Below are 14,654 nucleotides of genomic sequence, written 5' to 3' on the forward strand. Positions count from 1 at the left end.
ACAATGAGAACAATAAAAACAATCCATTCATCCCCCGACTTGGTTCATAAAAAGTGTAATAAACTCATTATACATGATAAAAAGCATAACCACTCCATCTCCATCCATTCTCAGTGTATGTGATCTGGAGACCTTTTTTAAGTTTTCACATTATTTTGGTGTAGGATGCAAACTGGACTATGACTCTGTCCATCAGTCCTGCTCATACACACCACTCACGTTTAAAGCTGCTGTAAGAAATGTGTTTTCATATTGCTTACATACACAGTGTTTGGTGGTCAGTAACCCATGTCCCCTTTCTATCATAATGAATTGTTAATGACTCAGCCAAGGAGGCTGACCTTGGCCCATTTGTTTGTTGGTTGTTTGTTGACAGCTGGATGACACAAAAACTACTGAATGGATTCCCATGAAACTTGGATGGAGGGTGGCTCTCAGCTCAGAATAGGCCACCGTTCTGTTTTGGTGTGGATCTGGATGAAAGGACTTTAACATTATGAGATAGGGTGTTTTTCAACAACTCAGTTATTTTCTCAGGAAACGATGCATGAATATTGATTGAAAAAATATGGTTTATTGGGGTTGGTCTGTATGAGTGAGTACAATCTGATGTGGATCATAGATCAGGTGAGTTTAAATCATAGTTAAGCAGTAATGGGTGGTTAAAATATGGAGTGGTGCAGGGCTATCAGGTTTGATATTGGATTAGGCTTGATTGAATTAAAGGGGACCGTTGGGCCATGGCGCTCCACTGGGTACCATTTTAGTTAACAATAAAAAAAAGAACCAGAACCAAATTTGATTTGACGTGTGTGTGTGTGTGTGTGTGTGTGTGTGTGTGTGTGTGTGTGTGTGTGAGAGAGAAATTTAATCTTAGCCTACGCATTTCCTATCTAGATATCTAAATAACAGTCTAAGACCAATGTTACTGAATCAACAGTGTATTTGCTGTCCTAAAGGTATTCCATTACACCCATGGACAAATGACTTGAATCAGAGAGTGTGTGTATCCCTGCTCGTTGCTCACAACTGACTAAGAGCTCAACTGATATGACTAATGAATGGATTATTTCAGGAAGTGATGAACCCCAAAAAATTATCTAAATCCATATTTAGATATTGCTTTATGTATGGTAGAAACCAAAGTACTTCATCACAGGCTTATTAGACAATTGAATAAGGCTGACAAGATGAGTATGTTTTCCTCTTAACACCATTTTATTCAAATACATAGAAGTAAACATTTGTATGAAAAATACAAAATAATTCAGTCCTCTCCATTTTCTTACAGGACTTACAACAATAAACAACCGTGGTAGCAAGAACATCTGGACGCCACAGGAACAGCTGTCTGGTGCGATTGCACTGCTCCTCGTTCCTCTTTCTGTGTTCAGTGAGACTTCTGTCGTTTCCAGAACCTCTTCACCTCGCTGTGTCCCTGTGGTGTCACCACCATCACCCTGTGAGCCACGTCTTGCCACACCAGACAGCCGAGACCCTGCGTCACAACAAGCACAAGAACTGCTGCTTACTGCAAGGAGTTGATGATTATGTCATTAAATGGTGATTGAGCAACGGTGAGCTGTAACAGTCAAAGACATGGAGGGGGTGGATAGGTTTCTAGAGGTAATGTTGAAGGGATAAATGACTTCAATAATCCCTGCAGTGGTAACTGGGTCATCTTAGCAGTAACAAGTAATAGCATGCATAAAAGAAAAGCAACATATAATATAAACAGAGTAAATGAGAGCTGGGGGATCAAAATGCCCATGGAAAGAAGAACACTACCAGGATGTGCACACTGGATGCTTGTGTGCTGCGTGGCGGTTGCGTTACAGAGCTGCTGCTGCTGCTCACATGTTTGTGTTCACAAACTTACGAGCTCCTGCCTGCCTGATCTGTTTACATGGAGTTTGCCTTTGATAATTATCGATAAATATGATGAAGTGATTTTCCTTTAACCCGCTGAAAGAGCGAGAAAGCCAGAGGGGGGAATGCTTTTTTGATGTCCACAGTAGAAATAGGTGAGACTCTGGCTGACAGATGTGATGGAAAAATGGCATATGTGACATCTGTCTCTCAAACATTCTCCTCATAGATCATTTACTCTTATGCTCCAACACTTAAGTACAACAAAGCCTAAATTATTTACAAATCTAAGTCTATTTATGTATTACTATGAAGGACAAAGAGATGAAATGAGACGGGCCATAATGTCTTCAATGGAGTCCTTTATAAAAATCCCTAAAATATTGAATACCAAATATGAAATTTTTTAATCATAAATATAGAAAAAAAGAAATTCAACCTGTGCTCTGTCTCGCAGCACCTCGAAGTCAGCCTGGGAGAGGAACTGGTTGTAGAGCACTCCTGAAGGAGAAATTGACATCAACAAAACACAGACAGGGGATAAATGAGGTTAAAGACACAATATCAATACTCATCCTCTTCATTAAACTATCCAGCAAGTCAGACAGCAAAAGTGACAGGTTCAGGCAGGACAGGTGAAACAAATCAGTTCACAGCAGCTCTACGGAGAGCTCAGATTCCACCACACACATTGGCTTCTCCACTAGATTTCCTTTAAGTTAATTAATGCTAAATTCATTAGCACTGTTTCTACAACATGCATTTTTTTTTTTTTTTCAGAAAATAGCTGAATGTTTTGCTCTTGTTATGCCGCTCTTGCTTTCTGTGCCTTTAACACAGATACTGTTTTCCTTCACCTGTTATTTCCAGTGACTTCTACATGCTTTTTTTCCCCTTTTTAAGCTACTCTCAACAAAATGTAAACATTAAAAGAATACTAGGAAAGGGAGCATTTATGTCCTTTCATGCACTGGAAGGCTTTTAATCAATTATCTGTGCGAGACATGTTGACTTTCACAGATCGTAGGAACTTTGCCCTTTGAGCCACCGGTAGGCTTTGAATGTAAAACATGATCACTAATACATGTGATAAAATGTGTAGAACTGACAGCAATTATTAAGTGATTGAAAATAGCATGTGTTAGAGGATGTCTCAGCAGAGTGGTGAGCATGACATGACCCTGTTGTTGTACTGATGGAAAAAGGGCAGTGGCAATGACACATGACACTGAACTCATCAAGACAACAGGCAAACAACTCAGACAACAGGGAGAGGTGTCAGTAAAATACAACAAAATACATGTACAAAACAGGGAGGTTAGGCCTGTCATTAATGAACATCAGTGAATTGAACGTTATCCCCCCCAAGCCTGCACACACTGAAAGATAAGAATGCTCACCCTCTGTGAACTGCAGGCGATCACGCTCCAGCTCCCACAGTCTGATCTGATCAGTTATAGTTGGAGGCAGGACTGGGGTCTGAATCACAGAGGCAGAGGATGAAGACGCTGTACAGACCCGCCAAAGGCCAACAAGTCAGCATATATTATAATCAAGTGCGAAAACGAACGGACTGGCTTGATTTACCTGTCTGAGCAAGACAGGGTGAGCTCTGGTCCTCAGAAAGTGGATAATCTGGACAGTGAAGAAAGACTGATTACACGTAGGAAGGCAGAATTTGACAATAGATATTCATATAGATATTAAGCACAATATATGCAATTTCAGTCAGTCAGTTATGAAAGCACTGCTTGGTTCAGTGTGAACAAAGTCAAGTGCCACAAAGGCTCGCCTTTGTTGCGGCGATATTGTAGAATCTGTGAGTGAAAAGTGCTTTTGATACATCAGAGCAGCAGAATATCAGTTTGTGAAAAGTGCTTTTGTCACTTAGCTGCAGTGGAGGTATAGTAACATAAGAAGGCATTCTGATTATTGTCTAAAGAAAAAAAATGATCTTTCAAAGAAACTGCGCAGATACTTCATCTCACTGTGCAGTTACAGCTGAAGCTTTTGACAGAACTATATTTTAATGAAGCTTGACAGCATCACTAAATTGACATTAAAAGGTCCACTGTGTAATATGTAGTGGTATCTAACAGAACAGACTTGGCAGAAATGAAATATATAATATTCATAAGTATGTTGTAATTAGTGTATGAAAATAAGAGTCTTGTGTTTTCATGACCTTAGAATGAGACGTATATGTCTACATAGGGAGCGGGTTGCCTAGTTGCACCGCCTCTGGCACTATTGAGGGTCTTTTGTGTTTTTAAATTTAGTGGGTGGCCGCAGGAAATGCACCAGCTGGAAGAAGAAGAAGAACGACTGGCTGCTGTTTCCAGTCAAACTATTTATATTGGGAGAAGTTTGTGAGGGCTGCGGGAGATTCTCTAATGTCCTCAGAAAAGGGAGGGGTGAGCAAGGGAGTGTTGCAATCTAGAACCTCACTGCTAGATGCTGCCAAATACTCCATATATTACACACTATACCTTTCAGCCAAAGTAGTACAATACACAAGTTCAATATTTCTCCCTTTGAATATCTTAAACCTCCCTTGTAGCCGTACAGTGTGTGTAATAGTTCCCTACCTGTTGTGCAGTGATGCCATTTGCAATGGCCTGTTGCACTGACTCCCTCGTAACCTGACCCACAACTACATTGGGGAAGCGATACAGCAGTTCACTGAAGAGGGCCACGAGGGCGATCTGAAGTTCTGAATCTGGGAGGGATACACAAACACAAACAAGACAGTTACAGGTTCTGTAAGCTAATGCACATCCTTTCAAAAGCTGGGTCAATTCTGGTATGACCTAGCTTTTTTCTGGTATGAAGTGTTAGAGGTGTGGATAGGTATATTTTTGACAGACTGCAATATAATTCACAATTAGTGTGAAGGACCAAATTTGCGTCACAATTTTCATTTTTACTTAAAAAACCCTATTGAAATCCTGACGATGTGACATTTGTTGGATTCTGTACAAACGAACATGTTTTTTTTTTTTTTTTTACAAGGAGAACGAGATTTGTTGGTCTGGACATCTCAACAGCACTCACATTACTTCTGTAATGCTGTTTTTTTTGTACGTTTTACCTTCAAAAAATGACAGCTTCTGCATTTAAGTTATTGCACTTGGCCATATCACGATATCAATAATATTTCAATTAACTGTGCAGCCCTAGCCAAAGTCCAATATATAAGAATCTACCCGCCCTCACACAGAGTCTCATATGTACCAAGACTTAAACATTGTCTGTATACTGGTGTACATACTTGTGTAGGCGTAGATACGATAATTGGTTTCTACCACAATGTAGCCCACATCACCAGCACCAGGAGTGGAAGGCAAATTACAAGAGGAAGAGGAGGAGGACGAGGAGCTGGTGGTGACTCCTGCAGCCAGAGTGATGGCCAGTCTGGTGGGGTAGTAGCGCCTAGACTTCCTCTGTTAACAAAAGGCGAAGAAATTATATATATTATACCGTGCATTCGGAAAGTATTCATATCTATCTATCCATCTGTTCCATCCCAGTGCCTTACCTTCCTCTGAAAGACAAGTCCAAACTCCCGCAGGTGCTGCAGGAAGGTGAGTAATGACTCGCTCATGCCCTCCACTGAGTAATCCTGAGACACACAGGCAACACATGATCATACTAAATAAAAAAAATGATAAAAAACTCAGCAGGAATATTTTAAACCTCAGACTTCTGACATTGTTATTTTGCTTTTTCCTGCATGCACACAGATTCAAACAGAGGGAGAATGCAGTGCACTCACTCGGCCAAGAGTGGAGAAACTGAGCTGGAAGAGGAATGACAAGATCTCCACCAGGTCCATCCCTCTGGACTGCAGGGGACAAAGAATGACACATGAGAAAAATATTATCAATTAAAAGAGGGCATTCCATTAAAAGCAGGAACAAATAAATGATGGTCCTTAGCAAATTGCTTTAGACAAAAGCGTCTCCTAAATGCCCTAAATTTAAATGCAAATCTGGGCCAAAAACGCTTAGGTGGAGTGAAACTACACGTACTCCTTTTAAAAAACAAGCTTTAATTTACTACATATTCATTTCCAACATAAGTGTTTAGTTTCACTGGCAGTAGCTTAAGACCAAAATGGATAGTATCCTTAAGTAAATACGGAGGAAGTGTTGAGTTATCATAGTAAACCATGTCGTCATAATATCATGATAACCCAACATCAGACATCAGTGTTGTTAAAAATATTGTACTCATGCTGGCTCAAAAGAATTTCTTCAACTCAACATACTTGCAAAATTACTGTTGCCGTAGCAGGATAAAGGGAATTTAAAGAGGTCCAGACACTTCAAATGTGTTGTTAAAAGAAAATTGTATAGAGTATTTTGTCTTTCTAAAGGAAGCTGTGTGAAGTCTGACAAATGTGATGTCAGTTGAGTCAGTGTTGGATGACGATGAAGACAACAAAGTAAGAAAATGAATAAATCTGGCAGTGTGCATTTAGAAAGAAGCGAGCTTACCATATAGACTCGAGCTGCAACTCATCTCTAATTGAAGCTACAATCCATCCACAATCAGCGTTATGCACCCCAATCTACACTCAAATGTTGGTGGTTGAATTGCAGTGGGATGAAAATATGCACCAGGTTTTAACACGGCAGCAGACTGCAAGGAATGAACTAGAATTATGGCCTCATGATTGTATCCCTCTACTGACCAGTCAGGTTCCAATTTACACCTGTCTGTTCATACTCATTAAATATGTCTATTGAAAACTTTGAAGGAATTCAATAAAAAGTAATAAGGGTAGTTCTGAGGAAAGTTAGTCACTGAAATGAATAATTTCCAGGGGAAACATACAGTCTTCACTTGGAGACTATTTTTTTTTTTAAAAAAAAGGACAATCATCTGGAGATCAGCATTAACTACAGCCGTGTGTCTGTTAGTGTGTAAAACAGTCAAATTCCTTGTATGTGTTCACGTTTGGCCAATAAAGCTGATTCTGATATTTGCTACAATTTCTAAAATGTGGATGCCTCACACATATGTTCAACCCAGCAGCACAGAAAATCTCTACAGTCAGCACAGTCTGAAGGTTGGCAACTGAGATTAGTGTCACCGATTCAGTTCTGACCAAATGTGAAATATCAGTCTCCCTTCTGTCCATCAGTTATGGGGTTGAATGATGACTAGAAAAATGTTTTTTCTGAAAATTATGATGTGGCAGACAGGCCGACCTTTGACCTTTTAGATATGAAATGTCATCATTGTATCCTGTTAGACATTTGTGTAACATGTTGTCATAATCAGTTTACTAATCAGGTCAAAGTGGCAGATGATGCATCGGTACCTGAGCTGTTTTGAGGTACTGCAGGGTAAAGTACCACAGCTGAGAGGCTGTGTCCAGTAAGAGGAACTGGAATCCAGCTGAGGTGATGTAGGGCGCCTCTCCAGCCTCACTGACAAACAGAGAAGATGACAGGGCGACATGAGGTACAGCACAAAATACAGCACAAAAAACCTGTGGTCTTGGCCTGTGGTAGTGCTATTGTTGCTGCTGATTTGGCACATTATAAACAAAATTAACTCAACTTGACAGTAGCACTGAGATGACTATAATTCAACCTGTAGCTAAAGCTCTAACTGGATTCCACATTCACATTCATTCCTCTGTGATGGAGTCTGCTCATGATAAGAATCCACACACTTTCTATGTCTGGATTAGCATCAGTGACTAGAATGAAGGCCTGACAACCTTTGATTGCTCCACATGTTGGAGCAGGGTAGAGGCAGCTGTAGCAGGATTGGTTTTAGACTGAAGTGTGACGTTTTATCCACTTTACAAAGTCAAGAACACAAGAGCAAAACTTTAGGGAATCTATTCAAAATTCCATTCATCAGCTCAAATATAAGCTTCGAAGGCTAATAAGCCTGACTACTTCATTTGTTGCTTCCCAGGCCTAGAGTTAGCAAGTCCCTAGATAACTACTTTATTTTGAATGGTTATTAGTAACATTAGATGAAGCCCCCTTCAATGACAGGAACATCTACTATGTGAGGGTCAGTCTTGGATGCTGCTTTATTTGCTGTAGGGTAACATTAGAAGCTGCTGTTGCTAACTAGCTAGCTAGCTACAGCTGATATATTCAGCCACGTCCTCGGGCGATGACTAAAACTGAGAAGCTTGTGTCTTATTATGACTGAAGTTAACAACCTTTGTTAAAATCTACGAATTTCCAGTGACAATCTGCCACCACTATAACTGTGAACTACTTATGCAGAGCTCCAATGGAAAGCTTAACAGGAGTATCAACAGTAATGAAGGGTCAGCAGAGGCTCAGTTAGTTTCACAATGTTACTGATACTGAATTTCTGACAACACTAATGTCATAACTTATGTCAAAGTTGGAAAAAAATCTGTGTAATAAACAAAACACTGAACATTTCTGATAAGGATCCTTCAAATATGTTTCTTGAAGAATTGTAACTGAGGATGCACAATACGAGTTTCTTTTAATAACCCTTAATTACTTGCATTTCTTGGCTGATACTGATAATTTCATATTTTTGTATTTAAAAAAGAAGTTCATCAGTAGTGTAGTGATGGCCACAGCTACAATTCACAGATCTATAACTAGCCGAATAATATGAATTACTGGCCCCATATATTTCATATATCTGAGACCAGAATAGGCTATTTATTTGAGCGGGCCATTCTACAGTTTAAAAATAAAGTACTCTTGCTGCTGTACCTTTTCATGAGGCCTGCTTGAACCAGCAGCTGAGCCAGGTCCTGACTGACAGCAGCGGAGGGAGAACCCACCATGAAATGCAGGATGACCTCCCAGCGCTCCATAGCATAGCGGTCAAGACTGTCAATGTCCCGTGCGTGGCGGTCTGGACCCAAAGTGCTGCCGTCATCTGCCCATGCTTTGCCCCTGTGTCAACACAGCAGTGGAGAATTTGACCTTCAACAACAATATATACCTTCTGGTGGCGCTACTCTGCTGCAACCCAGATAATTGTGCTGCTGCATGTATCTATGTCTTGTGTCTGTCTATGTATGGACTGTATTATATGTATTTTTATGTGGCAGCCTTTTGTCTAATTGAATCTAAAAGGCAGATTTGAAGTTCATAAGACTTAGTTCATGCTTTAACATTTTAGATTTCATTGTGGAATGAAAAATTCATTGTTATCAACTGGTGTGTCCATGGAGAGCAGACTTACCCGCCAAGCAGAGCTATCCTCAGGTTGTCTTTGAACACTGGATTTAAAATGTATCCCTGCAGACCACCCTGCAGCTGCTGACTGTGCCAAAGGCGGAGTCCTGCCAACACTGAGACACATTCATCATGATCCCTGCAGCCAAAGACAAAATATAACAATGAATATAACTCCTGAATGGCCAAAAACACGGAAGATTTAGTCCAGCCAAACACATACAAGGATACACTGCACAAAGAATGTAACACAGGGCCTGCCTAGAATAAATCTCCAGAAATAAGTAATTTCCACAAACAAAACGTCCAGCTAATGTTGGTAAAACTGTGTGTGTGTGTGTGTGTGTGTGTGTGTGTGTGTGTGTGTGTGTGTGTTGTATACCAATCCATGCCTATCTCTGGTTGTTTCAGGCCCAGACATGTTTGGTGCATTTTCCCATGTTGAAATAAATATGATGGACAAAATAGAAGCACCTCTAGGTAAAAGACAATACAATTCAACAGCAGCAGGTCAACCTTAAAGAGTGACCAAAATGTTGAATTGATGGCCCGCTAGAAACTCTCCACCTGACACAGGATGCATTTATTCAAGGAGAGTTCAGGAAACTTTTAAACCGTTGTACAGGAGCACAGTCAAAACGGTTCACCCCACTTACGATACTGCCAGAAGTGCAACGGAGACCTGACAAAGTAGCAGGAGTGCTTACTCACTTCTGACTGTCTTTTTTCACCCACAACGCCACTGCTGCTTGGGGCAGAGGCTGATCCAGGAACAGCATTCGTATCACATAGTTCTTTGCCAGGGAGGGGAGTTCCCTGTACAAAAATCAAGAACAATATAAAGTTAAAGCTGCAAGCACTGAATGGGCTCTTGCCGATGTCTTTACGTTCAATTCAACCAAAGCAACCAAAATAGCATATTCTGGTGTTATTCTATAATCATCAACCTGCACACAGTCCTGGTACATAGAAAGTCCCTGAACACATCTGTGATAATGTGAATATCAGCAGGTTGAAAATCTGATTACAGATGTTTCTTTAGATATGACTGAATGTGGATATTATATCGATTTAAAACACATGGCACTGGAAAAGTATGGAAGTATGCCAAAATTGCGGGGCTATCAAGTCTATGAGTCACACCCAATCCTGAGAACCATATCAGTTCACTATTTACCCCACTGTGCCAGTTTTTTTGTTTTGTTTTGGGGATGCCAACAACAAAATGTGTTGTAAAATCTGTAAAAACTACGACTATAGTATGCTACGAATGGTAATATTCTACACGTACAGTGGGTCCTTTCCCCCGCTGGAGATAAATCTTGTATGGCCACATTAACATCATACACACAGGTGCAGTGTGTGTTTCAGCAGTCATACCTGTAGACAGCCAGACATGTTGCTGGATGGTTGTACAGTCTGTCCAGTATCTCAGGACTCAGCTCTCTCAGGTATTCGTGCAGATTCTTGCACTGCAGCTGGACACGGAGCTTCATCATCTACCCAAACAAACACTGACGTCATTAAATGTTCGGTTCGGTCATTATTATGTCGTTTTTTACCTTCGAGAGCAGAATGTCCATACCCCCCTTTAAACATGTATCAACTGGAAAGCAGTGGCTGCTGTGGACGTCCAGAACCGGACACAGTGCCTTAACAGTGACTGACTGAACAGTATTTATTCTTTGGGTCCGGAATTTAATTCGGTACACGTATAACCGTGTTTGGAATTAAATATGTCACAGTTGTATTTACATTTTACGCTCATGTCACTCACAACAAAGTAACAGCGGACAGAACAGAGCCTTATTAGCACATAGATAGATAAGGCAACATTACCGTGAAGATGAATAGAAACTTTTGACTAATTCTTCACTTCAAAGTGATTTTCAAGTCCAAAATAACTGCATTGTTGTCGGTCGGAATTGCAGCCCGGTATGCGCGGCGCATGCGCGTCTGCAAGCTTAGAAAAAGCACGGTACGGCAACACCATTTGGACAAACCACCAATGTGAAGCAGGCGAAGTCGTATGTGAGAGGCACTGTGCATGAAACTTTGTCCAGTGTCTCTACACTTATTTTCAGAAACAAACATGTGGCTCTAAAATGTCACTTTTTACAGGCATAAAGGCAGTATACATTATTCTCTCTCTCTCACACTCACACACACACACACACACACACACACACACACACACACACTTAGGCCATGATAAATACGGGATGGACACAGATGCCTGATAATTAAATAATTTATTACAATTACAATCTGGATCGTCACACCCCGGGCTCTGCTGGATCATTGCTCTCCTCTGCTTCACTATCTCCTCATATCTTTATTTCTGTAAATCTTGATGCCTCTCTCTGTCTATAACTAATCATGTTGTGTGGCCTGCCCTCTTCCAGGTCAACATGGTGGACAGGAGGTCCTCTGGCTCGGGCTCCACTTGGTGATGCCTCGTCCTGCTCGGTCGTCTCCTGGTCCCACTAACATTGCATAACTTGTATCAGATCTTCTGTTGATGTACCTTGTAAACTGTGAATTGTTGCTCTTTTCTGTACACGCAACATCTATTGCATGTCTGTCCGTCCTGGAAGAGGGATCCCTCCTCTGTGGCTCTTCCTGAGGTTTCTTCCATTGTTTTTTTTACCCTGTTAAAAGGTTTTTTTTCCATCAACATGTGAAGTTTTTCCTCACTCGAATCGAAGGACAGAGGATGTTGTTCACTGTACAGATTGTAAAGCCCACTGAGGCAATGTGATTGTGATTTTGGGCTATATAAATAAAATTGATTTGATTTGATTTGAATGAAGCAAATAACTAAGATTTAATAACTATAAATGTCGAGCGTCACTTTGTGTAAGTCAGTATTATCAGTAGTGTAAAAGTGAATGTGTGAGCATTATGAGGTGTGCGGTGTTGTGAACAGGCGCATGTGGGAATGCTGGCTGGCTGGCTGAAGGTTTCAACTGTAACAGCCCCCACCCTACATCAACGACCTGGGGAGCAATTTAAGATGACAGATGCATCACACAACACAAAGAGCAGCATTTCAATTCAGAGATCACACTTTTCAATGAAGAGGTGCGTGTGATAACGCGTCTGCAGTAACATTGTCTTTGCCTTAAATGTGTCCGATCTCGAAGTTAAAGGCCTGAAGAAACAATAACCACCTCTTCAGCCTCTGATTCAGACGTCTGAGGGAATGCAAAAAAGGTCTGATGATTGTGGTCAGTGTAAACCACAGTTGGCCCCCCTGCTCCAACACAAACATCAAAATGTTGTAAGGCCCAAATCAGTGACAAAGCTTCCTTCTCAATAATAGAATAGAATAGAATAGAATAGTCTTTATTGTCATTGTACAGGAGAGTACAATGAAATTGAGGGTGCTCCCGCAGCAACAAATAAAAAAAAGCAACACATAGAACAAATAGTAATATAAATATAAATAAAATATATATATATAGCCCTTTAAGGTGCTAAAGGGAGGTAGGAGGAGGTAGATTGGGTTTGTTCATGTCGGGCGGGGGGGGGGGGGGGGGGGGGGGGGGGGGGGGGGGGAGTTGTGAATGTATCCGTTCATATTTGTAGTTGGTATGGCCCAGGGGAAGAAGCTGTTCGTCAGCCTGCTGGTATGGGACTTTGTTGACCTGTAGCGTCTCCCAGAGGACAACAGATCAAACAGGGGTAGGCAGGGTGTGAGGGGTCTCCTGTGATGGCCTTGCTTCTCCTGAGGCAGCACGATGTGGCGATGTGTTCCAGGCTGGTCAGAGGGCAGCCGATGATCTTTTGGGCAGTGTTTATGACCCTCTGCACCGCCTTCCTGTCCTCGGCTGTCGAGCCTGTGTACCACACACCCAGACAGTATGTCAGTACGCTCTCCACAGAGGAGTGATAGAAGGCTAACAGCAGCTTTGTGTCCAGTTTGTTTTTCCTGAGGACACGCAGGAAGTGTAGTCGCTGCTGAGCCTTCTTAACCAGGGCCCTGATGTTGTAGGTCCAGGAGTGGTCTGTGGAGATGTGGGTGCCCAGAAACCTGAAGGTGGTGACAGTCTCCACCTGTTCTCCATTTATGAGGAGGGGGGTGTGGTCATGTCTGTTCTTCCTGAAGTCCATGATGAGTTCTTTTGTCTTTTGGACATTCAGGGTCCAGTTGTTGTCTGAGCACCATAGCGACAGTTCCTCGACCTCGGCCCTGTACGCTGTCTCGTCCTCGCCTCGGATGAGTCCAACCACTGTGGTGTCATCCGCATATTTAATAATGCGGTTGGTTGGGTGAGTTGGAGAGCAGTCGTAGGTGTACAGGGCGTACAGAAGAGGGCTCAGAACGCAGCCTTGAGGGGAACCAGTGCTGAGTGTGAGTGCAGTGGAGTGGTGGGGGCCGAGTCTCACAGACTGTGGGCGACTTGACAGGAAGTTTCTAATCCAATTGCAGGTGGGGAGGGGGATCTGTAGTTCCAGCAGTTTGGTGATGTATAGTATCGGATGGTAACTAAAATTTTTCTGAGATGAAACTGACTGGACTCCACACCCCTTGGTCTTCACCATTGAGCAAGACAGCCCCCGCTCCTACCTGGCATGAATGATCAGTCGAAACAAGGAGCAGCTAGAACGGGAGACGGACATTGCAAAGACTTTGCATTGGCAAAAGCTTGCTGACATTCTGATGACCAATCAAATCTTGCCTTGGCAGAGAGGGGAACACAACTGGCTAAGGTTTAAATAGACTAGCATTCACCTTTTAGTTTGTACTTTTTGTGGTTGTTCTGTTGAGGACCCCAGGAAGTGAACTGATGGTGGGAAGGCCCCTTGGCACCACCATATGCCACACTCTGCAGTGGGAGGTCAACATCAGCTACATAATTAATAAGGGCCACCAGAGGCTTCACTTTTCTGTGCCAACTTAAAAAGTTTGGTGTGACTGGGGAGGTGATGCTGCACTTTCCCAGAGCCGGCTTTAGCCAATGAGTACTTAAGTAGCGACACTGGGTAACCAGCACGTGAATACAAATATGGCAGCACTACGCACTTTAGAACTTATCATATCATGTATGTCTGAATGTATAACGGTTTCTGCTGTTCTTAGTTAAAGTATTGTATCTTCCTATGTGTGTGTGTTTTCTTGTTGGTTTTTGAGAGCTGAGGCAGAATTCCTATCAACCATGTTAACGTGGCAAAGTATTGAAACACTGAAAGCTTTAAACTGTACCTCACATTAATCCATTCATCAGCAGAAAATTATCAATGACAGCAACTACACTGGTTCCATTCAAAACTCTCGAGGTCATATACTGAAATATACCACTGAGCGCCACAGGAAGTCATTCTTACCTGTGGCCATCAAACTGTACAACTCCTCCCTCTGATGATCGGACTCATTTGGCTATTTATAAAACAAAGCAAACAATATAACTATTCATTCTCATTTAACTTATGTTACAACCATTTCATTGTAAATTGTATATCTTTCAGTTTGTATACTATAGGCTACTATTGTATTATTTATTTGTATTTTATTGTCTACTTTGATATTTTATTTTATTTAATGTCTACTTCAATATTTTATTTACATCTTCATCTTAT

The 14,654-nt window shown here is 41.6% G+C and overlaps 1 protein-coding gene across 1 annotated transcript; it reads right to left on the reverse strand.

Annotated features, from left to right (window-relative positions):
- Positions 1 to 1,195: 1,195 nt before the first annotated feature.
- Positions 1,196 to 11,060, reverse strand: gtf2h4 (general transcription factor IIH, polypeptide 4). Its single transcript, XM_030413136.1, has 14 exons — positions 10,911 to 11,060; positions 10,452 to 10,570; positions 9,783 to 9,887; positions 9,079 to 9,210; positions 8,601 to 8,786; positions 7,199 to 7,307; positions 5,645 to 5,713; positions 5,408 to 5,491; positions 5,141 to 5,312; positions 4,458 to 4,588; positions 3,457 to 3,504; positions 3,270 to 3,348; positions 2,309 to 2,370; positions 1,196 to 1,498 (listed from the first exon to the last, which is right to left on the reverse strand). The coding sequence occupies exons 2-14, from the start codon at positions 10,568 to 10,570 to the stop codon at positions 1,391 to 1,393; spliced, it is 1,404 nt and encodes a 467-aa protein (XP_030268996.1). The 5' UTR covers positions 10,911 to 11,060; the 3' UTR covers positions 1,196 to 1,390.
- Positions 11,061 to 14,654: the final 3,594 nt, after the last annotated feature.

This window comes from Sparus aurata, chromosome 3, assembly GCF_900880675.1.
Source record: "Sparus aurata chromosome 3, fSpaAur1.1, whole genome shotgun sequence".
Lineage (NCBI taxonomy): Eukaryota > Metazoa > Chordata > Actinopteri > Spariformes > Sparidae > Sparus > Sparus aurata.

Coding starts and splice junctions, on each gene's coding strand:
- gtf2h4 (XM_030413136.1), bottom strand. CDS start 10,570: ATGATGAAGCTCCGTGTCCAGCTGCAGTGCAAGAATCTGCACGAATAC. Junction 9,211..9,782: donor GTGAAAAAAGACAGTCAGAA/GTGAGTAAGCAC, acceptor CTTTGGCTGCAG/GGATCATGATGAATGTGTCT. Junction 2,371..3,269: donor TCGCCTGCAGTTCACAGAGG/GTGAGCATTCTT, acceptor TTTCTCCTTCAG/GAGTGCTCTACAACCAGTTC.